The sequence below is a fragment of the Schistocerca piceifrons genome, chromosome 1 (assembly GCF_021461385.2).
Source record: "Schistocerca piceifrons isolate TAMUIC-IGC-003096 chromosome 1, iqSchPice1.1, whole genome shotgun sequence".
NCBI classification, from domain to species: domain Eukaryota; kingdom Metazoa; phylum Arthropoda; class Insecta; order Orthoptera; family Acrididae; genus Schistocerca; species Schistocerca piceifrons.
In genome coordinates this window covers 284,312,843-284,339,074 of record NC_060138.1, presented here as the reverse complement: position 1 = coordinate 284,339,074, position 26,232 = coordinate 284,312,843, and the positions used below count along the sequence as shown (strand labels likewise).

The window sequence follows — 26,232 nt, the reverse complement described above, 5'->3', positions numbered from 1 at the left end:
ACTATTATTTTTAAGATTGAAGAGCATCATCCAGAATTATTATTCATGGATTACTCACAAAAGAGGACCTGCTGGGTGTAATACCTATGACTCTAAACTATAACACTATATAGTTGATTGCACCTCTGGGGACCTTCCTTTGTCAACTAATTTTTATTATATAAAAAATTTGCTATTTTCCCATCCACCAGCACTTTTTACATATTATTTAAGTATTATGTTCATTATTAGTCAATTCAGATAACAACTGTGTCTCCTCAGTGTTTCTGTATTATTCAGGTAATAAGATTAGTAATTTTTGTATGTGTATGTAGTTGGTTTCACTAAATCTGAAATATCTCTTGCTAAATGTGATGGTGACCGTAAAGCCAAACCTGGTTATTTTTTAATTCTGTGACTTATTTGGATACCAAGGTCACCAGTCTCCTCCAATGCTATATGGTCATAGAGGCCTCCTTTCATTTTCTGATATTGCTGTTATTTACTTTTTTTCAGATACAGTACAGAAGTCATTTAGTTAAATGGATCTGCAACATAGCTGAAGGATTGAAACTTAGTAGTACAACAGTTCATTTGGCTATATATATTCTTGACATTTTTATGGATAACCATAGTATTGCCCTGGAAAGTCTGAACCTACTAACATTAGTATCTGTCTTGTTAGCAGGTAGGTGAGGATACTTTTTTTATTACTTATAATCCCCTTATTACATTTGATAGCACAAGCAATGCTCAGAGTTGAAAGTTGAATTTCATGCCAAGTGTTACAGGGGCCAGTTCTATAACAGTGTGTAAAATACTGCTCATGAAAGTACAAAGAACTTGTCACTGTAAGCATAATTGAGTCTTCTTCACTAATTTGCTTTTGGCCTGAAGGCCATACAGCCATTTGTGATTGAATTATGCATTGCCCCTCGTGGGACTCATAACTCTTTTGTAAGCATGGAGCTCATAACTTGTTGCAGTACTCATGATTTCTAGTGCTGCAGTCCCACTATCTGGCTATTCTTGTTCTACATAAATACCCTGCAAGCCACCGTACAGTGCATGGCAGAGGGTACCTTGTCACTCCTTTCCCTGTTCCACTTGCAGATGGAGCAACCGAAAAAAAATTACTGTCTACATGCTTCTGTACAAATCTTTTTTTCTTTTGTCTTGTCTTCGTGGTCCCTATGGGATGTACAAGGGTGGTTTGAAAAGTTCTCAGAATCACCATGAAAGGTCAGCACTAGTGCAACAAGTTATTAACATGACATTCATAGAACTGTTGCCTGTAAACACGTGCTGTGTCAGTAGTCTTAGAAGAGAGCTGTAGCAGTGATGTGGCCCTGTTGTTGTTCCTGCATAAGATTTGCGAAGGTGGAAAAAATTGGGATTTGAGCAGTGATTAAATACTTCGTAAAGAAGGGTATGAAAGCATTGGATATTGATTCCGATTTCCAGAATACACTGGGGGACTCTACTCCTTCATATTCAACTGTTGCCAAGTGGACAAATGAATTTAAATTTGGTTGGGAGAGATTAGACAATTCGTGCAGTGGTCAGACAAGATGTGTCACTCCTCCAGAAATCTGCAAAAGTGCACGAAATGGTCACGGAGGATCGCCGATTGAAAGTATGTGAAATTGCTCTTGCTTGCCAGATGTCATCTGATAGGGTATATCACAATTTAACTGAAGAATTAGAAATGAAAAAATTATCTGCAAGATGGGTGAAGCAACTCTTGACGCTGTATCAAAAGCGCATAATGTTTGGCCCGTTTTAGCAGAAACAGACAGGTTTTTTTGCACCAGTTTGTGACCACAGATGAAACGTGGGTGCACTACGATACCCCAGAGACAAAACAACAGTCAAAGCTGTGGAAACATGCTTATTCTCCGCCACCAAAGAAAGCAAAGACAATTCCTTCAGCGGGAAAGGTCATGTCATCAGTGTTCTGAGTTGTGAAGGGGATTCTGTTTGTAGATTATCTCCCTACTGTGCAAACAATTACTGGAGAATACTATGCTAACCTCCTGGACAAATTGCAACAAAAGATACGCGAAAAAAGGCCAGGTTTAGCAAGGAAGAAAGTCATTTTCCATCAAGACAATGTGCGCCAGCACACATGCCATCGCCGTGTCAAAATTACATGGACTAAGGTATGAATTGTTGCCACACCCACCTTTTTCACCTGATATGGCTCTGTCAGACTTCTATCTCTTTCCAAAACTGAAGATTTTTCTTGGTGGATGAAGATTCACTTCAAATGAAGAATTGATAGCCAGAGTTGACAACTATTTTGCAGGCCTGGAGGAAACTCATTTTCTAGATGGGATCAAGGCACTGGAACATCGTTGGACCTAGTACATTAATCTACAAGGAGACTACATTGAAAAATAAGAGTGTTTCAGTGATGTAAGTACTTATTTTCTATTCTGTTCCGAGAACTTTTCAAACCACCCTCATATACTAGTGACAGTTGGATCATTCTGCAGTCTTTGTCTTCTCTCCAGGGATTCCCATTAGAGTTCTGGCAGCATTTGTGTAATACTTGCATGTTGATCGAATGTACTGGAAACAAATCTAGCAGCACCCCTCTGAATTGCTTTAATGTCTTTCTTCAATCTAACAAGGTGTGGATCCCAAACACTTGACCAGTTTTCTAGAATGGATTGTTAAAGTGTTCTGTATATGGTGTCCTTCATAAGTGAGGTACACTTTCCTAGAATTCTTACAATAAACCGAAGTCAGCCATTCGCCTTCCCTATGACCAACCTTATGTGTTAATTTCATTTCATATCGTTTTTGCAGTGTTACTCCAATATCTTTAATCTGTTTGACCATGTTAAATAGCACATCATTAATCCTGAATTCAAATATTACAGGATTGTTTTTCAAGTTACCTTTCATTAGGAATGCGGATGCACTCAGCGACTGTGATATGATTCATAAATGATAGAGCACAACAATCAGTTGTCCTTTTTTGCAGGTTTTCTTCGGCAAATCTAGATTTCGGCTAGTCGTTATCAATGCACTATTTCATAGTATCAATGCATGTGAGTCTCCTGTTGTTCAGACGCCTGTCACAGTTCTTTCAAGACAGTCTTGAGAGAACTGTGACAGACGCCCGAACAACAGAGCACTGACATGCATTGCTACTATGAAATAGTGCATGATAATGGTTAGGCAACAGCCAAAATCTAGATTTAGCAAATAAAAAGTGCGAAAAAGAATGACTGACTGCTGTGCTTCATCATTTGTGGAGGATTGCTTTTCCTACTCATCTGCAACAACTTATAGGTTCCCACATTTAGAGCAAGCAGGCATTCATCACACAGCAAAATATTCTATCCAAGTCATCTTGTATCCTTATACAATCACCCAACAAAATATTCTATCCAAGTCATCTTGTATCCTTATACAATCACCCAACGATGACACTTTCCTGTATGCCACAGCATGATCGGCAACCAACCACAGATTGCTGCTCACACATCCTGTCAGATTGTTTATGTGTGTGTAGAACAAGAGCAGTCCTGTCACATTTCGCCATGACACTCCTGACAGTACTTTATTTCCAATGGACACTTGCCGTTCAGGACAACACACTGGGTTGTGCATCACTTGAAAAGTCCTGTTCTCAGACTTGAGTTTACAAGATGGCTTCCATGTTGACGACCTGACTCAATTTGCTACAATTTTTCCTGACCTTTCTTCTACAGCCATTTTGACCAACTTTCACATGGTCCCTGTTCCAGTTTTTGACCACTCTTCTTTTTCCAAATTCCACAGTAGTGTGTCCTGTCCGAATGAGGTGGCCAAACGTAGAGCACCAACTGTCCATTTTGCAAATTAATTTTAAGCATCCCTTGCAGGAATAACTTGCATTACACACACCAAAACCCAATTTGGTAGTTTACCTGCTGTGTGTGCTTTTTTTTTTTGGGGGGGGGGGGGGGGGGGGGAGAGAGTATCATGACAAAGCAATTAAAACATGTAAAACATTAACATAGGTGTAAGAAATTAACAACACAATGACTTATTAATTAAAACCTTGAAACTTCCTGGCAGATTAAAACTGTGTGCCCGACCGAGACTCGAACTCAGTGAGATTCTCATTCTGAAAACCTTGAAAGTTGATAACAAATCTGGACTGGAATTTCAATGGCACTGCCTCATGGCTTCTCTGTGTGAAGTTCTCTTTGTGTGTGTGTGTGTGTGTGTGTGTGTGTGTGTGTGTGTGTGTGTGTGTGTGAAAGAAAACCCAGTCTCCTCACTGCAGGTGGCTGGTGCACACAACCACACACCAAGCTACTGCAATGCTCGACACTGCTCAAACTATCACATTTCTGAATTCATCGGAACAAGCATTCAGATGTAACTCATTCTGTTCATCCAGCACTAATTCTAGTCACCATTTTCCGTGTACAGGAAACATAGAGGATAATGTGGAAGTGTTGCATAATGTGCGAATTACTGAACCTAATCAAAGAAATGGAAATTTATATGGACAGAAAATGGCAACTGGAATTACTGCAGATTGAACAGGGTGAGTTTAACCCAAATACTTATTTTGATGTGTTCAAAAATCTACTAGTCTGAGCAGCATCAAGTGCCACAGCAGCTTGGCGTGCGGTCTTGTGCACTGCCAACAGCAGCAAGGAGAATGGGCCTTCTTCCACAAGTTATGCCAGTGAAATCCCACTCTGAATGTGTTATTAACTATCAGTGTTTTAATTAATAGTAATTGTTTTGTTAATTACCTTGTTGTTGTTGTTGTTGTTGTTGTTGTCTTCAGTCCTGAGACTGGTTTGATGCAGCTCTCCACGCTACTCTATCCTGTGCAAGCTTCTTCATCTCCCAGTACCTACTGCACCCTACATCCTTCTGAATCTGCTTAGTGTATTCATCTCTTGGTCTCCCTCTACGATTTTTACCCACCACGCTCCCCTCCAGTACTAAATTGATGATCCCTTGATGCCTCAGAACATGTCCTACCAACCGATCCCTTCTTCTAGTCAAGTTGTGCCACAAACTCCTCTTCTCCCCAATTCTCTTCAATACCAACTCAGTTATGTGATCTACCCAGCTAATCTTCAGCATTCTTCTGTAGCAGCACATTTCGAAAGCTTCTATTCTCTTCCTGTCTAAACTATTTATCGTCCATGTATCACTTCCATACATGGCTACACTCCATACAAATACTTTCAGAAATGACTTCCTGACACTTAAATCAATACTCGATGTTAACAAATTTTTCTTCTTCAGAAACGCTTTCCTTGCCATTGCCAGTTTACATTTTATATCCTCTCTACTTCGACCATCATCAGTTATTTTGGTCCCCAAATAGCAAACCTGATCTACTACTTTGTGTCTCATTTCCTAATCTAATTCCCTCAGCATCACTCGAGTTAACTTGACTACATTCCATTATCCTCGTTTTGCTTTTGTTGATGTTCATCTTATATCCACCTTTCAAGGCACTGTCCATTCCGTTCAACTGCTCTTGCAAGTCCTTTGCTGTCTCTGAAAGAATTACAATGTCATCGGCGAACCTCAAAGTTTTTATTTCTTCTCCATGGATTTTAGTACCTACTCCAAATTTTTCTTTTGTTTCCTTTACTGCTTGCTCAATATACAGATTGAATAACATCAGGGAGAGGCTACAACCCTGTCTCACTCCCTTCCCAACCACTGCTTCCCTTTCATGTCCCTCGACTCTTATAACTGCCATTTGGTTTCCGTACAAATTGTAAATAGCCTTTCGCTCCCTGTATTTTACCCCTGCCACCTTCAGAATTTGAAAGAGAGTATTCCAGTCAACATTGTCAAAAGCTTTCTCTAAGTCTACAAATGCTAGAAACGTAGCCTTTCCTTAATCTTTCTTCTAAGATAAGTCATAGGGTCAGTATTGCCTCACATGTTCCAACATTTCTACGGAATCCAAACTGATCTTCCCCGAGGTCGCCTTCTACTAGTTTTTCCATTTGTCTGTAAAGAATTCATGTTAGTATTTTGCAGCAGTGACTTATTAAACTGATAGTTCGGTAATTTTCACATCTGTCAACACCTGCTTTCTTTGGGATTGGAATTATTATATTCTTCTTGAAGTCTGAGGGTATTTCACCTGTCTCGTACATCTTGCTCACCAGATGGCAGAGTTTCGTCAGGAGTGGCTCTCCCAAGGCCGTCAGTAGTTCCAGTGGAATGTTGTCTATTCCCCGGGGCCTTGTTTCGACTCAGGTCTTTCAGTGCTCTGTCAAACTCTTCACGCAGTATCATATCTCCCATTTCATCTTCATCTACATCCTCTTCCATTTCCTAATATTGCTCTCAAGAACATCGCCCTTGTATAGACCCTCTATATATTCCTTCCACCTTTCTGCTTTCCCTTCTTTGCTTAGAACTGGGTTTCCATCTGAGCTCTTGATATTCAGACAAGTGGTTCTCTTTTCTCTAAAGGTCTCTTTAATTTTCCTGTAGGCAGTATCTATCTTTCCCCTCGTGAGATAAGCCTCTACATCCATACATTTTCCCTCTAGTCATACCTGCTTAGCCATTTTGCACTTCCTGTCGATCTCATTTTTGAGACGTTTGTATTCCTTTTTGCCTGCTACATTTACTGCATTTTTATATTTTCTCCTTTCATCAATTAAATTCAATATTTCTTCTGTTACCCAAGGATTTCTACTAGCCCTCGCCTTTTAACGTACTTGATCCTCTGCTGCCTTCACTATTCCATTCCTCAAAGCTACCCATTCTTCTTCTACTGTATTTCTTTCCCCCATTCCTGTCAATTGTGTCCTTATGCTCTCCCTGAAACTCTGTACAACCTCTGGTTCTTTCAGTTTATCCAGGTCCCATCTCCTTAAATTCTCACCTTTTTGCAGTTTCTTCAGTTTTAATCTACAGTTCATAACCAATAGATTGTGTCAGAGTCCACATCTGCCCCTGAAAATGTCTTACAATTTAAAATCTGGTTCCTAGATCTCTGTCGTACCATTATATAATCTATCTGAAACCTTCTAGTGACTCCAGGGTTCTTCCATGTATACAACCTTCTTTCATGATTCTTGAACCAAGTGTTAGCTATGATTAAGTTACGCTCTGTGCAAAATTCTACCAGGCGGCTTCCTCTTTCATTTCTTAGCCCCAATCCATATTCACCTACTATGTTTCCTTCTCTTCCTTTTCCTAATCTCGAATTCCAGTCACCCATGACTATTAAATTTTCGTCTCCCTTCACTACCTGAATAATTTCTTTTATTTCATCATACATTTCTTCGTCATCTGCAGAGCTAGTTGGCATATAAACTTGTACTACTGTAGTAGGTGTGGGCTTCGTATCTATCTTGGCCACAATAATTCGTTTATTATGCTGTTTGTAGTAGCTTACCCGCATTTCTATTTTCCTATTCATTATTAAACCTACTCCTACTTTACCCCTATTTGATTTTGTGTTTATAACCCTGTAATCACCTGACCAAAAGTCTTGTTCCTCCTGCCACCGAACTTCACTAATTCCCAAAATATCTAACTTTAACCTATCCATTTCCCTTTTTAAATTTTCTAACCTACCTGCCCGATTAAGGGATCTGACATTCCATGCTCCGATCCGTAGAACGCCAGTTTTCTTTCTCCTGATAACGACATCCTCTTGAGTAGTCCCCACCCGGAGATCCAAATGGGGGACTATTTTACCTCCGGAATATTTTACCCAAGAGGACGCCATCATCATTTAATCATACAGTAAAGCGGCATGCCCTTGGGAAAAATTACGGCTGTAGCTTCCCCTTGGTTTCAGCCGTTCACAGTACCACAACAGCAAGGCCTTTTGGTTAGTGTTACAGGGCCAGATCAGTCAATCTCCAGACTGTTGCCCCTGCAACTACTGAAAAGGCTGCTGCCCCTCTTCAGGAACCACATGTTTGTCTGGCCTCTCAACAGATACCCCTCCGTTGTGGTTGCACCTAAGGTACGGCTATCTGTATCGTTGAATCACGCAAGCCTCCCCACCATCGGCAAGGTCCATGGTTCATGGTTACACTTATGGTTATGGTTTAATTGTTTTGTCTTGATGATAGGTCTCGATTTATAGATGTGATGCTATTGTTAAACTTCTTATTCTGGCTTTTAAACAATTGTGTTATTTACTTTGCCAAGCTAGGAGCTTCCCATTATTACTCTTTACGCCTTTTATGTGGATTTTAAATATGGATCTAATTTCACACGTTTTATGTCAGTTCATGTTTTATTGTCAGGCACTCGTTTTGCCATGTGAAGTAATTTTAATTAGTGCCCATGCATATTGCATTTTAACTATTACATTCATGATTCTGGTTACTCATGTACCCAAGTTATAGTGCCTTCTGCTGGCCTCAGTTATTTGTATAAATATCAGACGCATCCAGGCCATGACCAGCACTTACTATGTACCTATATGTACAGATTGTGACATTGATACCTACATCAGAATATTTATAGTATTTATGGCTGATACACGTGGTCATTAGTAATATTAAAAAAAAAATATTTTTTTTCTTTTGTATCACTAGGCCTGTTACAGATTTAGCTTCAGCTAATTGAGCAGTTGGTGACACCACTGTTTCTTATTTCTAACAGATCTGAAGATGGCAATAGCTGAAACTAGTAATAGGGAAATGCAAAAATTGTGTGGTCAAGATGGACCTTTGCAAATAAAGTGCCACAATATGACCATGGACTCATTTACAGACTTGATGTCTTCAGTTGATAGAATAGGGATGTTCATACTAAAAATATCCAATGAAACCTGTGCCCTCTACTTCCTAGTATTTCAGACCAGAAAAAGGCTGTTATTGTTATTTGGCAAAATCAAATACAGAACTGCAGCAAACAAGTATTTTAATCATCTCTGACTGAATATTTTAGAGAATGTCACAAGAGGACAGCAAATTACTTAGTAGGGCCCTGTGCTATTTTAGTAATTACTGTACCAAGTTTTTTTAAAAAAAAGTTATTCCCAACAAATGATGCTGATTTACATGTGTCTGAATTCGGTTTCCTCAGTCAGCCAGTGCAACACTTGGAAAAATCAGTGTAACAATTATATTCAGCTGCAAGGGAACTCTACTTATGGTAGCAACCAAATCTAACAGTCACATTTAAATAATTCTGAAAGGAGCAAGGTGGTGCTGTAATTAAGACAGTAGACTTACATCTTGGAGGACTGTGGTCCAATTATCTGCCTGGCCATCCAGGTTTAGGTTTTCTATTGTTTCCCTAAATCACTAAAATGCCTGAAATTCACATTTGGAAATTGCACAACCAATTTCTTTAACTGTCCTCCAGTACATTACATAAGCGGCGATCAAAATGTTTCCATTTGAGGACGTTGCTGCAGCATATGTTCAACCCAGCACGACTCCAGTGTGGGTATATAGGCACCGACATGTAGAAAAGGGGTTAGTGTGGCATTTGTGCCTTTCCCATGTACATGCAGTAAATGCAGAAACATGAACTAGGTGACATTATTACCAAATGCATCCAAACGGGACGTGTGCTGTTATTCTTTTCTTGGCTGCCAAGGGACAAATACCAGTATACGGCCATCGGGGAATGAAGAATCTGTATGAGGCAGCATGTTTGTTGAAAACCATCATCGTGGAATGGCACACCAATTCCATGCTGGTCACAATTCACTACAGGATGCCAGTTAATATGAGAGGTCAGCTTCATCCATTACAGACAACAACAAACAGGTGGCTGATGATGTGATTAGGACGGAGCAGCGCACAACCATCTGTCCGATAAAAAAGGAGCTCAACGTCAGCTTTGTAACTTCCGGTACATTATCCGGCAGGAGTTAGGCTAACGTAAGGTTGGCAGTCATTGGATACCCCGGGTGTTGAAAGCTGAACAAAAAGCAAACTGAATGACTGTCTGCCTGAAGCACCTGATGTGTTTGTGTTGAAGGCAACATGTTCCTTAAGCACATTGTTGCAGGCAACATTAGCTGGTGCCACTACTGGGAACCACAGGAAAGTGTCGATGGATCAGTAGTGTCATCGATCGTCCCCACGTCCCAAGTAGTTAGAGCTAGTCATCTGCTGTAAAAGTGATGCTCACCCAGTTCTTTGATTACCAGCGTCCATTGCTTATTGATTTCAAGGACCTTAGTACCTCTGTCACAGGGAAATGGTACTGCCCACTCCTAGAATAATTATAATGTGCAATTAAAGCACGAAATATCCAGGAAAATTGTGACTAATGTGTGCTGCTGCTTCATGACAACACATTTCCATATCACAAATGTCATAACGCAGAAGTTACACCAACTCAAGTGGGAGATGCTTGAGCACCCGCCCTATAGTCTTGATCTCTCCCTATGTGATGATTATTATGCTTTTGGTCCCTTAAAAAAAAAGGCCTTGAAGAGTCAACAATTCCTGTTGGATAAGGATGTGCAGCAGACAGTTATGAGTATCTTCAGCCTGCTGTGTCAGTGGGATGATTGCCTCAATGTTTATGGTGATTTTTCCTGATTGACATTGCAATTGTAAGGCCTTCAAACAGAAACTTTTTGGTTGCCCTTATAATATAATTAATGGGAATTGCCCTATTCCTCCTTCCTTTCTTTGCTAATTCTAAATAAATGTATTGATAACTTAAAAGCTATTGTTAATTTGAAACCACCAGAAAATAAATTAAAAACAAACTTCACTATTTATGGCATGCAGCACACAAATGAGGCACCTATTTCAATTTATTAAGCTACTACATTATAACCAGTGCAAGTTGCCATAATTGCATTTGAATATTATCCCTAGCCCCACGTGCTAGTTGCAGAAATAAGAATAAAACTCCTTGGGCTATCTCTTCAGTATTTTGAAGAGCATTCAGCTCAGATTCAACTGTGTCTCATGTCTGAAGGCTGTACATCACAGCCTTTGCTTAAGTGAGGGACATTTGAAACAACTCAAGAAACAGAGAAACTATGAAAATGTATCCTTCGTGCTGGTGCCATAGTTGAGATTTTACATGCCCATGAGAAATGTCTGACAGCTCTAATCATCTTTTGACTTTCTGTTGTGGTGCTGAATTTTATGACTAAATTCATTTGTTACTGTCAAATCAACTTTACGAAGTATTATTAACTAATTTCACAAATAAGGTGTGAGGCTGTTTTTTTAAATTCAAGCTTTATTTCCATGAAGATCATTGCACATGTAAGTAAAAGCTGCTTTACCTTTCGCATTATGAGCTGTCTGTGTTAACCACTGTTGGAAAACAGCGGCATCTCATAAACAATTTTGTACAGCACTCATTCTCCTGATGTGAAGGGTACTGTAATAGTCAGTTCAACTCTCTTTGTAAAAGCTGTACAGCTTTTACTAGTGGTAACAACAAACTTTGTCACCATAGATGCTAAAGCATTAGCTTTTTAAATATGTCCCACAAGTAAGTGCTTTGCCTCTATTAACAAGAGAATAAAGGTTGTGGTAATGAAATGTTTTTGTATAGGTGTCTGGAGGTTATGTTCTGTGAGGAAAGTAAAGAAGACAGTATATTAACTTTCTTACGTAAGTCGTAATTTGGTAGGAATAGTAATTAATTGTGTAATGTATGTATTGGCAAACATGTAACACTTTGCAGAAGTGAAAGAAAAATTCAACATGACTCCTGTGTAGTTGAAGATGAGGGTGTGAAACTATCAGAACATTTCATGGAGCTAATAATAATAATAATAATAATAGCAGGAGCCCTTTGCTGCATATTTTATTTGGGAATTAAGTTTGTAACGGTTGTAATGTAGCATAAAATACATTATGGATCTTGCTAAATCATTGATCTACTTGTGATATTACATAAATGTGTCCATAAGCCAGGATGGCAATGAGTCACTAGGAGGTGCGTTTGGCAAATTTGTGGTACAGTGATGCTGATACATGGTATACTAGAAAACTAGGAATGGGTTTGCACATTCAATGTCTGGTGTACTTGCCAACAGCATACAGATTTGGTGCCCTAGAATAAGTATCAAGTATGCACTACTGCAGCTTATCCTGTGGATCTTGTGGCTTCTGGTAATGTCTCCCATTGCAGGACAAGTACCATTTGGAGGTCAGCACTGGTCTGCACTAGAGGTAGAGCTCCATTCCTTCAGCTTATCCTTTCTGGTGCATCTTCAATTAGATTTTGTTTTAAAGAATAATTTAATTACTGTAGCTGCATGATATATCTCTCTTGCAGATACTGGTCCACTAGGCCAGCTATGAATGGTTTAGCACAGTCATCATCCAGGAAGCCATGATGGTGTCACACATACAAGAATACTGGTGCCACCACATGGTCACTTTCAACATAGGCATGCCGTGCCAAATGATATGTGAGAATTGCTCTCCAAGCTAAACTACTTCTCCTTGCCCATAGCTGTATCCAACATTTTCTTGGCCCACTCACAGTGAGCAAGACACCAAATTTGCTGTGCCACATGGTGCCTTTGTGCCTTTGGCAGGTTGATGAGTATACAGAGGAATGTCATGAAGCTACTGACATGAAGTCTGATGGGAGATGGGCATCCAAGATGCTGCTGTAAGGTCTCAAACCAAAGCAGTTTTAGCACTTGGATACCTCAGGGCAGTTGACTTTAAGACAGTGACCCTGCCACTGGATTGTGATGTGCAGTCAGTCATGCCTGTACTATCATTGACTGTTTTCTCCTGTTCTGAAATTTTGCATAATTTGATATTCAACTACTTTCCCATTATGCACCAACTGTAATCAGACTCTAGTCTTATAATGATCATTTTAAGTGTTTGCTGTAATATGCTACCCTCTGTCTCGAATACTGAGTGCCAAGTACATAGACTGTTACTGGCTCACTTAAGTGGTCTCCTTCCGACATGCCATTTGTTATGTTTCCATAATGTCTCAGCACAATTTAGTGTCATCTTGATGCAGTGTTTTCTAATGGGCCTTTGAAGATATTTTTTATCTTATGGTCATGATTGTAGTTATGCAGCATAGACAGATTAAAAAACCCTAAGTAATTACAGATATTATTTATATTGCATGCAGTAAATAGCAGATGACATATCTCATACTAATACACTGTTTTAATTGCAGCAAAATTTGAGGAGCGGGATATAAATGTACCAAAAGTCTCTGATATGAATGCATTGATTGAAAGTCCATATCCAGTGGCTGAATTTCTTGCAATGGAATTCATGACTCTTCAGTTTCTTAAATGGAGTCTTGTGCACCCAACGGCTGCACATTTCGCTGAATTTTATGTGGTACATATCATTTCACCAGCAGATTTTAGTTCTGACAATCATTTCGAAACTTACAAAGATCTGCAACATGCTGCCCATCACTATATGAAAGAATTTTTGGATTATTCTCTTCAAGGTACAGTATGATGGCAAATAATTTACAAATTGTGTGAATGATAATAGCAAGTATTTTAAGTAGCTGGATATGCTCTGTTGTTAGAGAAGTACCTGGATTTCTTGTGACAGAAATTATGTGTGCTTAGTAAGTACACCTAAAAAATAAAATAAAAAAGAGAGCAACTAACAAAGGGAGGTATTATATTCAGTAGGAATACCTAATGTTCCCATAACTGTAAAATTTGTGTGTAAAATTATGTATGAATGGGATTTTAGGCATTAAGAAGTAAGGAAAATATGATTCCATGTTTGGAGAATTTCCAGAAATTCTGCACTTGTGTCATAGATTGTCATAGTTGTGGTTCCCCACAGTCTCCTTCTTATCTTTGTAATTTGTGGATGGAAACATCTGGGCATGGATTTACTCAGCACTATTGAAAACTACCTGCGGTAAGAACACCTGGAAAACTACCTGTGGTAAGAATGCCAGTTTGCACCTATGGAGTGTGACCTATCCAGACAATAGCTGCAAGCAGTACTAAATCCAGAGTTAAACGTTTAAATCTGTGTGCTAGTATATATAGCCTAAGCATATTTGTATCCCACGAATGGTGATCCCTACACAAGAATGAAAGCTTTGTGTGAACGCAGCGCAATTGTTGGCAGATGGTGTGATGCCAGGAGTGTCAGTAGTCCATGAGACCTGAACATCGAAGGCTCACTATCACCTGATATGAATTTGGAGCACATGAGGCCACTGCTGTAACAGTTACCACATCAGTGCCAGCTGCAGAATGAAAAGCTACAAGAACAGCAATTACTGCTGTATCAGCAGGATAGATTCCTCCAGCACTAAGAGCGGCTGCACAGGAATATAGTGTTCCTAACAAAGAAGTACCACGATGAGTAGTAGATATCACAGTGACACTAGATGCAAGTTCTGCCACCATAACTATGGACTGTGTGTGTCAGCTGCCACCTACCTGAAGCAATAAGACCAGCCAACTGGAGCCACGTTGTTTGTTGCATCAACTGTATTTGCCTTGTTTGTTGCATGTAGGGGCATAAGTGCATCATGTGGCTTCAAGGCCCTGTTGCAATCAACTGACTGCTCATAGGTTCCATCCATTTTGTCAACACTGGCATAACATAGGATGCAACAAATTAGTCACATAATGGCACTGTTAGACGACTTAAGGTTGAGAATCCAGAAACTCGGCAAAGACTGTAACACCTAATGGTTACAGATACCCCACATTGTGGCAATCTTCAGTTGACAATTGGCACAAGCTCAGATGTATGCGAGTATTTGCGAACCGTTTCATGAATTAAGTTATTATTTGCTCATCTGCTGGAGTGTGTGTGGTGTTGCGGATCAATACCCCCACTTCCACACAGTGCAGAGATTTACCTGGACAACAGAAGACTACCAGTTATAAGAATGCCTATGTGGTAATCTGGCTGGACACTAGTTGTTGTAAATCTATGTGCTACTATATACTCTAAATGTGCCCTGGCAGGAAAAAAGATCATGACACCAACAAATAATCAATATAGTGTAATGAAATTGTGGGAATACATTTGTCTAGCTAACATACGCAAGTGATAAACGATGCAAGATCACAGGTTAATGTAAGCATGAACCAAGTGATATGGTGCAGTGGTTAGTGCACTGGACTCTCATCCAGGAGAGTGATTGTTCAAACCAGCATCCAACCATCCAGATTTAGGTTTGCCACGATTTCCCTAAATCGCTCTAGGCAAATGCCGGGATGGTTCCTTTGAAAGGTCATGGCTGATTTCTTTCCCTATCCTTGACACAGTCCAAGCTTGGGATCATCCCTAATGAACTCGATGTTGATGGGATGTTAAACGCAATCTTCCTTCCTTCCTGCAAGTGCGAGATAAGCCGTTGCAAATGTGAAATGTTCATATGTTAATAACTGGTGTAACTGCCAGAGTTTTTTGAATGCAAGCATGCAAATGTGCATCCATTGTGTTGTGCAGTCGCCAGATGTCAGTTTGTGAGATGGAGGAGTTCCATGCCTGTTGCACTTGGTCGATCAATACAGTGATGGTTAATGCTGTTTGCGGATGACGCTGGGGTTGTCATCCAGTGATGTCCCATGTGTGCTTGACTGAAGATAGGGCTCGAGATAGAGCAGGCCGAGGCAACATGTCACATTCTGTAGAGCATGTTTGGTTACAACAGCAGTATGTTCCTGAATGGTAGCACACCAGTCAAATGACCAGATTGACATACAAATTTGCAGTCAGAGTACATGGGATAACCTCAAGAATACTCCTGCACAAAATTGCACCTAGACTATAACTCCAGGTTTATGTCCAGTGTGTTGAGGATGCAGACACGTTAGTTGCAGGCCCTCCATTGGCCTCTTTCTAACCAACACATGGCCATCACTGACAATGAGGCAGAATGAGCTTTCATCAGAAAACACAACAGACCCCCACCCTGCCTTCCAAAAAGCTCGTTCTTGACACCACTGAAGTTTTAAATGGTGGTGGTTTGTGTTCAGTGGAATATACGCAGCAGGGCATCTGGCTCAGAGCTGTCATGAAGTAAGCAGTTTTTAAGGTTTTGTTGTATCACTGTGGTGCCAACTACTGTTCAAATTGCTGCTCAAGATGCAGTACGATGTGTCAGAGCCATATGCCAAACACGATGGTCTTCCCTCTCAGTAGTGCCATGTGGCTATCAAGAGCCCGGTCTTCTTGTGGCCGTACATTCTTGTGAGCACTGCTGCCAGCAGTCATGTACAGTGGCTACATTCCTGCCAATTTTTCTGCAATTGTGCAGAAGGAATTCCCAGTTTCTTGTAGCTTTGATCAAACTCAGTGATGTGTTGATAATGGCATCTTTGTTGCCTTAAGGGCACTCTTTACTAAAATAAACTCACCATGTACAATCTCAGAGGTAGCTAATGCTTACAACTGTGGTAGCATGTATTTGAAACAAACTTGATTTGCATCCTCAAAGTGGCGCTATTATTGCCACTCTTATGTGACTGGCACAAAATTCAGACACATCATCATCTTTCAAATGTAACAACTTCCTCACCAACTTTCATTTTTGTCAATTTTTATTTTATTTCTATTTTTTCCTGTTGGTGCAGCACTTCAGCAGAATATCTTAACAAAGTTTTTCTCCTTTTCAATATGAAATGATTTGATTACTAATAGTTGTTCTGTTCCTTAAAGCAGCAAATCTCCTTTTACCTGCCTTTCTGTTATTCCAATCTGCTGCCAAGTGGAGTCCATTTCCTCATGTTGTACTTTCTGAAGAACTCTTACCCTGTTGTCTTTATGGGTCAACGTTTTCCCAACCCAAAAAGCCTAGGAACTTCGTGTACACTTTCAATGGCATTTTTCCGGTCCCCTTTTTATTTTTATTTTTTTATTTTTTCAATTCTTTTCTTTCGTTTCCTAGCATTTAACTGGCACCAAAGAAGGTAGTGCAATGCTTATGGCATTAAACTCACATTTGGGAAGAGAAAGGTTCAAATCCTCATCCTGTCTTCCAGGTTCAGGTCTTCTGTGGCTTGTTTATGTCACTTATGGCAAATGCATGGATGGTTCCTTTGAAAAGAACATAGTTGATTTCCCTCCCCATCCTTGTCAGATCTGAGCTGCTGTTCATCATCTAGTAACCTTGTCACAGTTGGGACATTAAACTCTAATCATCCCGCCTTTTTCTTTGAAATGGCTGGCTGTTGCAGTCTGAGCTGGTCAGTGGCACTGTCTTTTTCCTTCTTGTCAATAACAGCAGTAGTAAACTTTAGATCAGTCTGGTTTTATTTACTTTCTCATTCTATTGGGATTGAAGTACTCATGGTACACACGTAACATGGTAGCCTGTAAAAATTCCAGTGCCTGCTCTACTTTGCAAATGCACTGCCTCCTGCAGTAGTGTCCAATGACATGGATACAGTCAGATATTTTATCCTTAAAAATGTTTTATACACAACTTCTGTGACAGTATGTGTAAACTACAAATAAACAAACACAATGTAACCAGTCACTAAATTTCAATTTAATTCCTTAATTGACAATTTCTGTTAGGTAAAATATAAGTTGAGTTGTATGACAAGTATGAGTGTATTGTAAACAGGCTTGTGAATTTACAGACGCATATAAAAGTTTTATTTGAATAATACTAATATAATCAACTAAATATTAAACAATAATGGAAATTCCTGAATGGAAAAATAAGTAAATAAGGGAAAGGCAACCACTTAACTTTAAAGGAGTGATGCGTGACACACACAAATGTAATATAAAACAGTTAACACTAGGTTTTGAGCTCTTGCTGTTTTCCAAGTAGGAGTATGCACACCCAAACATCCACACTAGCAGTGAGACTGGTTGCTTTTTTCATATTTTATGTAATTAAATAATAAGCTTCCAGTAGGAGATAAAAAGAAATTATTTAATGTAACTCAGAAAGTTTCAGCTTTTTGTAAGTAGAGCAGCTTTCTTCTTATTTACATGGGTAAATTTAGCTGGGCATAAACATGAAGATTAAGTATCCATTGTTACAGGTAGTTGAGCCACAATAGAAAAGGGTGGCGCGATTGATCCAGTAGACACAGTCTTTAACACTTCAAACATTTATTTTAAAATTACAGAGTCATGCCATATTTGGTCACTGTAATCCAACAACTACTTCCAATACAATTATCCAGTACAGTGTAAAAATTTCCAAAGAAATTATTTCCTTGAGGAAACCTTCATTTAAAAAATCATGTTACAATCATATCAATACTGATAGTAAAATTTACAATTTAACATCTTCAAAACTGAACCTTTTAGGCAAGTCTTTCAGTTATTATTTTCCCTTAGAAATGTTGGTTTGCTTCACGTTACTTAAACCAGTAATCTGCCAGCTTTTCACACTTACGCACGAGGCAGAATAAGCATAACCAAATCCATTACCACTAAGCTTAGCAGAATATACAAGTGAATATACTAATTTTGTTTAGGACTTACGGAAGACTCAGTGGACCCATATGATCTCAATGTTCATTTACATTGGTTTTGATAAAATTAGAAATGGAACATTGCTTCCCTTTTTGTAATGTCTAGTAATGTCACAGCTACTGCTCAACCACACACCTTAACCAGTGATATGCTCCCTCCATCTGCCACAGCCCACATAAATGCAAGACAATGTCAGCTCTTACACCTAAAACTGTTTGGCATCAGATTTCAGAAATAACAATAATTTTAGAAAGCAAATAACTTCAACTGCAGGCACTTGACAACACAGTCCCTTCGAACACTTCCGACTTAAAGTGTGAGTGTGAATCTGTGTTATTTCGGTTTATTCCCCCAAAGCACCTTCCACTTATTTACGAGGTGACATACTGGGAATTTGTAGCCACTCTTATTTACTGGATAGCCGGCTGCTGGAAACCCTCTTGACTTCTTCTCCGTTGAATAATGCTAGGTATAGGAATTTTTAGACTTTTTCTACTTATGAAATAAGTAGACATACAAACTTTGCTTTTCGTCAATTAACGATGTATTTGACTTCCATACACCATAAAACTCTCACTTTCAACATAAATATACAACTTCCGGTAAGTCCCTCACACAGTCGAACGTCAGAAACAAATTAAATTACAGTTAAAAGAAAGTTGGCTTTGATACCAGAACTTTTCTTAACATAAATCAGAAAATAAGTCTTGCCTATAGCAAGGTTATGTCAAGAGTTTTCAGGAGTTGTTTTTCAACTGTATTTGTTTTAATAACAATATTCAATGACCCAATAAGCACAGAGCTGCGTATAAACTCCATGGTTCTTCCTTACACACTCACTAAAACGTCTATGGATTGCCCCACAGGTACTTGTCGGTACTGTTCGTCCGCCACATCTACTTTCTTCCTGCTACTGATTTTAAATCTGTACACACAAACATGTGACACGCAGTAGGTAGGATTCTACCATCCCACACTCATATCCAGAATATCGTGTGTTCAAGATGGTAGAAGGCTGATCGGTTCTAGAATTTACACAGAAATTCTCGAATCACTACATCCTGTAAGCAGCCTTTACCAGTATGATTAATAAACAACCAGACATAAATGAATGTGAACTAATTGCATACTTAGTGACAACTCCCAGTTCATGAAACTTTTCAGCACAGCACACCATTTAGTCTCGAAATCAGAGGCTGCACAATCCACAGAAGACAAGGCTTTAACCACAAGGATGAGCAATGTTCAACTAAGCTGGTGAGCCTATAATATTGGCAAATGGCAGTATCTTTCACAAACTTTCAATTAGCCCAGTGACTTCATTGATACTTCATGTATCTGGTCACATGAGACATGTTAATGTACTGCTTTGAGTCAGCATTCCTCTTACTTCCTCTGTGCACGATGCTAATAGCTCTTGCCAGCCTAGCTTGTATTAAGAAAGCAATGATACACTCACTCAGTGTTCCGCTATCCTTAAAAGCTTAAGTCTCTCTATACATCCATTCTCTCCCCTCACAACCACCAGTCATCATGCTCTCGAAGCCCTGTGATTCCTCACATAAACCCCTTTACTCCTCAGAGAACTTCCACTTACACGGACAAAGCAGACCGGTCAACCAAAATTGACTAGTGCAAACCTAAATCATCATCGCGTACACAGTCTTTTGTTAATAGATATCTTGTTTGACTTGTCCCACATCTCTGAAGGTTGTCATTCTGTATGGGATTGAAGGAACACTTGTGTAATTAATCAATGACATGTTTTGGAGATTTGTTCCATTATCATTCATAGCTAAGCAACATTGTTCCTACCAAACAACACTGTCAATATTTCCAGATATGTTTTAAATTTATCACTTTTATTGCAATCCCATTTGGTTGATTAATAAAATGAAGCACTTTTAGAACTGATGTTGTATATTTGCAACTATGGGCATAGGCATTTGTATTTTCCTCTTCATTTGAGCTTTTTACACTCTCCATTAATGAACTGTACTACAGATGTTACTGGTACTTAGTGTTTCTGGCATACCAATATTTTACAGATTTTTCTTGTGTCTTCCAGTGTGACGAGATTATAAAATAGTTGTACATCAGTGAACACGGTGTTTACATATCTTAACAAACTACATTTTTACACAAATGACACAAATATGTCAGTCGTACAATTTTAAAAATAATTTGTAACAATTTCACTTAAATTCTGAAATTTTTATGGCATTTATTTTGAATTTTAATTTTTCTCCACTTTGGTAAGTAATATGTGTTTTTGTACATACAAGAAGAGTATCTAACAATGGAAAGTCCATGTGGCACAGCCATGGGCACTTGCATGGCACCCTCCTAAGCCAGCCTGTTTATGGGCCATCTAGAGGAAACCCTCCTAGCTTCCCAAAAGCCCAAATATCTGGTCTGTGTTAGGTGCATTGATGGTATCGTCATGATATAGACTCGGTGCCAAGACATTCTATCTTCATTCCTTTACAAATTCAACACCTCATCAGTCCCCTTCACCTGGCCCTCCACAACCCAGATTGCTACTGTTCTGGGCATTGACCTCCTCCTGTCTGATGGCTCCATCCACACCTCTGTCCACATTAAACTCACCTATAGCCAACAGTACCTGCATTTTGCCAACTGAGAATAACTTATCTGCAGTGAAAAGAACTCCAGTTCCCAGTTTGCTGAAGGTCTCACCAAAGCCTTCACAGTTAGACCCCATCCCCCAGCCCTAGTCCACAAACAGATTTGTCATGCCAGTTCTCCACACATCCCCGATCCCTTCTGCCACCCTGAAGAACCAGCCACAAAGGAGTACCCTTTCACCAGACAATATTACCCCAGACCAGAACAAGTGAACCACATCCTTCGTTATGGCTTTATCTGGCATGGTCAGAAATGAGGGACATCCTCCTCAAGAGCTTTTCCACCCCTCCTGAAATGATATGTTGCTACCCAACCCCAGCAACACCCTAGCCCATCCCTATGGCACTCTCAATCCCAACCTCATGCCACAGAGATCATATCCTTGTGGAAGATTCAGGAGCAAGACCTGCCCAATCTACCCACCCAGCTCTTCAACCATGTCACAGGCTTATTGTCCCTCGTCAGAGGCCAGGTGATCTGTGAAAGCAGCCATGTCATACATCAGCTCTGCTGCAGTCATTGCAGAGATTTTTCTATAGGTATGATTAACAACCAGCTGTCCATCACCAAATTGTAGTCAAGAGCGAAGTAGACTAGCCTGTTGCCCAACATGCTGCTAAAAATAACATGCTTGATTTCAGTGGCTGCTTCACAACCTTGGTCATCTGGATCCTCTCCTCCACCACCCACTTCTTTGAAGTGTACAGATTGGAGTTATTCTTGCAACACATCCTTTTCCCCCAGAACCATCCTGGCCTTCATCACCATTAAATGTGTGTTTTCACATTGTCCGCGCAATAGTTTCTGCTCACTCTCTCCAATAACCTCATCCCTATTTATGTCCCCTCATTCTCGTTGTGTGCCACTCTGCCATTTTCCCTTCCCCACTCCTCCCCTTTTCTACTCCCCCCATTCCCCACCACCGCTCTGCCCAACGGCCTCCCAATGTTCTGCTTGGCAGTCTGGTCATGCTGCCATGTAGTCCCTGCATGCTCTGACAGACCTCACTCTTCTCTCTCACCACTCCCTGTCCCTCACCCTTTCTCGCTCCACTCCACATTGCTACTTTCATTCAGTGTGACACTTGAATTTTTGAATTCTGCTCAGTGCTGCCTCCCTCTCTGTCCTGTTTCTACCTCCTTCTCTGTCCTGTTTCTACCTCCTTCTCTGACCTCTCTTCACCTCCCTCTCCACATCCCCCCTCCACCACCCAGTCTCTCCCTCTTCATCTTCTTGTATTCATGCTTGTGTGAATGTGTGTGTTTTCATTTCCGCACAAGGTTTTGACTAGTGTTAAATGTGTCTTTTGATTGTGCCTGTCTGTAACTCAGTGTGTCATGTTTATGGAAAGATGGTCTGTAATACAATCATGTCAACTAGTTCACTGTGTTTTCACAGAAACGTTAAAATAAATTTATTATTATCACCTGCTTGAAATTCAGCAAGATGAACCTCATTCTTAAAAACACCTCATATACAAGTGACTCAATATAAATCTACTATCTCCCCCCCCCCCCACTCTCTCTCTCTGCCAAAACCCTCTCCCAACCTCTCCACCTCTCTCCCACCCCTCTGTCCCCTCTCTGCCCCTCTGTCCCCACTCTGCCCCTCTGTCCCTCCTCTCTGCCCCTCTGTCCCTCCTCTCTGCCCCTCTGTCCCTCCTCTCTGCCCCTCTGTCCCTCCTCTCTGCCCCTCTGTCCCTCCTCTCTGCCCCTCTGTCCCCCCTCTCTGCCCCTCTGTCCCCCCTTAGCTTCTCATTCCCCTCCACCTCCATCGCTCCTCCACGGATCTCTTCTTAATTTCCCTCTTCCACTCCTCCTCCGCACTCTCCACCTCTCCCCCAATCTCCTCCCCTCTTTCCTGTCCCTCTCTCTCCCTCTCCCTATAATATGCCCTTTCGCACCATCGTGTACTTTCCCTCCCCCTACCATATCGCAGCTTCTGCTTGCCCCTACCTCTTTCCCATTCACCCTACCTCTTTCCCCTCTGTCCCGCCTCTTCCCCCCCCCCCACCCACCGTCCCGCACCTCCCCCCCCACCGTCCCGCCTCTTCCCCCTCCCTCCGTCCCGCCTCTTCCCCCTCCCACCGTCCCGCCTCTCCCCCCCTCCCACCGTCCCGCCTCTCCCCCCCTCCCACCGTCCCGCCTCTCCCCCCCTCCCACCGTCCCGCCTCTCCCCCCCACCGTCCCGCCTCCCCCCCACTGTCCCGCCTCCCCCCCACAGACCCGCCTCTCCCCCCACAGACCCGCCTCTCTCCCCCCCCCACAGTCCCGCCTCCCCCCCCCCACCGTCCCGCCCCCCCCCCCCACTGTCCCGCCTCTCCCCCCCCCCACTGTCCCGCCTCTCCCCCCCCCCACCGTCCCGCCTCTCCCCCCCCCCACCGTCCCGCCTCTCCCCCCCCCACCGTCCCGCCTCTCCCCCCCCACCGTCCCGCCTCTCCCCCCCACCGTCCCGCCTCTCCCCCCCCACCGTCCCGCCTCTCCCCCCCACCGTCCCGCCTCTCCCCCCCCACCGTCCCGCCTCTCCCCCCCCACCGTCCCGCCTCTCCCCCCCCCACCGTCCCGCCTCTCCCCCCCCACCGTCCCGCCTCTCCCCCCCCACCGTCCCGCCTCTCCCCCCCCACCGTCCCGCCTCTCCCCCCCCTACGTCCCGCCTCCCCCCCCTACGTCCCGCCTCTCCCACCCTACGTCCCGCCTTTCCCCCCTCTGTCCCACCTCCCACACCCTCCCTCTCCTTCCCACACCTGCCCCCTTTCACCTCCCTCTCCTTCCCACACCCGCCCCCTTTCACCTCCCTCTCCTTCCCACACCCGCCCCCTTTCACCTACCTCTCCTTCTCACACCTGCCCCCTTCCCCCTCCCACTCTCTCTCTCTCTCTCTCTCTCTCTCTCTCTCTCCCTCTCTCTCTCTCCCTCTCTCTCTCTCCCCCTCCCCCCCTCCCTTTTTACCCTCCTCTCGCACTCTCCTCTCCCCCTCCTCTCACCTAAACCGCTCCTCCTCTCACCCTCCCTCTCCTCCTCTCTCCGCCTATTCTAACCCCTCTATCGCTCTGCCCATTTCCCTCTCCTTCTGCATCCACTTTTGTTGGAGTCTTATGTACTGGGATAGTGTTATTGATGTTTTATAGCCGTAGCTGTACTTCTTTCTGTATTGCAGATCCAGGGTTTCATCTTTTTAATCCATCTCTTGTTGCTGGGTCATGCATTGCTCTAGCACGAATAAGACTTCGTCTCTCTGAGAAATGGACACCTGGACTTCTAGAAGTAACGCAGTATCGCCTCAGTGATCTGAAACCGTGTATGGAACTTATAATGCGGTAAGTCAGTTTTGTGGTGGAGTTTGAAAAGGACCCCCCCTCCATTTCCCCCTGTCCTTACTAGAAGTGAATCTTCCTCATTCTAGGATCTTGATCACCTGCCCTTCCTTTTCTTGTCTCTGATAAATTAACAATTAATTCCAAAAGCTGGATAGTGTGTCACATTTATTTTTTGTGTGTGTATTGGCAGTGCAACATATTTCCGCCTCCTTAAAGTAAGTAATTGACAGCAATGCTGTCTCATAATTTGTTAGTTTTGTCAACTGAATTTTCCTTTCATACAGTTATATATATATATAGTCATTATTATATATTTAGTCAAACCACCACAACAGTTCCAGTTTTTTAGTGTCATTGTGATGAGTTTCAGTTTTATTTTGCCTTCATGAGGCTATTCCTGAAAAGGCAACTATGAGACGAATATTGCAGCATACTTTTATAAGCAGATGTTTATCATGTAATTATTTTCAAATTTTTACTTTTCTTCCAAAGCATTTACTTTTATTGCTTGATTAAATAGATGCAATATTAATGCCAACACAGTGATCAGAACTATCAAAGTATTTCCTATAAGCATATAAACTTACCCGCTTTTCGATTTTAGAATTTGTAATAATTCTGGAACTATGGCTCGTGATACAGTCAAACACAAGAGGTTGTGCAGATTATATTTTTAACGTTGACAGGACCTTGTCAGTTTCATGAGAGAAGAAGAAAAATTCACACTCATTGTCAAACTAAACATTAAAATAACTTTAGCTGCTTGTCTGTGTAGTTGAGAGCATTGCTGTTCAGGTAACCTTTTATAAAGTCTGTTGTAAATTCCTGGATTGGACAAACAGATTATGGAGTTACGTGCTCTACTGTATACCTGTCATCTGAAGTCAAAAGTAATGAGGTACATTAGCAGAAAAATGCAAAAATGATCTGACAAATAAATTGAAATCCATCTTCAGTCGTCCAGTGTGTTGCAATTTCTGTGAGAACTCCTGATGAAATGTTCCAATTATTGAAACATATTCAGCCATATCTGATCTATAATTGACTGTCTTGAATTATGGGAAATGTTTCATAGCATGAACTTACATTTTGTCCACAGGATTAATTTTTATTTGATAGCATCAGTCTCATCTGTTACCAATTGATTCTCCCCTTGCCTTAAGTCAGTTAGAGTATTCAAATAATTTGTGAGGAAGACAATAAAAAATTTTGGCACCACTCTACTTACACTTAGTTTTATTCACTAATGGCTATGTTCAGTTAAGCCGGCATTCATCGCTCATCTGAAAACAAGTGCATCATCGTGTCGTCTTTGTGGCTGGCTTTGTAATGACATTCCAATAATGTTTCTCCAGCTCATAATAGTGCTATGACATATTAAGTCCTGTGCTTGGCCTTAAACAATTTGAAAAGCAAGGTAATTTCCGTTTGGTATTGAATGAGCAGTTTCTCCACTTTTTCTTTTTCGTACAAGTGCATAGATGGCATACTACTCCTAATGCAGAATTTAAATCTAATTTGGTGTCTAACGAGGTTACTTTCCAGCTCTGGCAGTGTCCAGATGTGGCCATTATTGTCCTCTCCCTCCTTCACCCCTCAGCCTACATGCCACTGTGCTTGGAGCACTATTTGGCCAGGCCTGATCTATGTATGAATAAAGACCGTATCTTAAAATAGTTCAACTAGCAGAAAAGCTGCTGCTTTGCTGGTTAGTCAGCAGCAACTTTCTCAGAATTGTCATTTTCTGCTACTTGTACATTGACTCCTCTACAGAGATAGCCTATACATAATGTTTTCCAAGTGATCTCTCAAATAAATAAGAGAAAACAATCTGGGCTCTTAGTTTGTTAACTATGTAACCATATCTCTCTAACTTTTATGTAACATGAAATGTAGAAAAGGGAAATGATGATT

The 26,232-nt window shown here is 41.3% G+C and overlaps 1 protein-coding gene across 2 annotated transcripts in view; it reads left to right on the top strand.

Annotated features, from left to right (window-relative positions):
- Window positions 1-26,232, top strand: part of LOC124804939 (cyclin-J-like) — a 54,986-nt gene that overhangs the window by 26,919 nt on the left and 1,835 nt on the right. For both annotated transcript variants that reach the window (XM_047265333.1, XM_047265325.1), the window contains exons 3-5: window positions 496-667; window positions 13,090-13,374; window positions 24,159-24,318. In XM_047265333.1, the coding sequence (XP_047121289.1) occupies window positions 496-667; window positions 13,090-13,374; window positions 24,159-24,318 (617 nt within the window). The remainder of the gene's footprint in view (window positions 1-495; window positions 668-13,089; window positions 13,375-24,158; window positions 24,319-26,232) is intronic.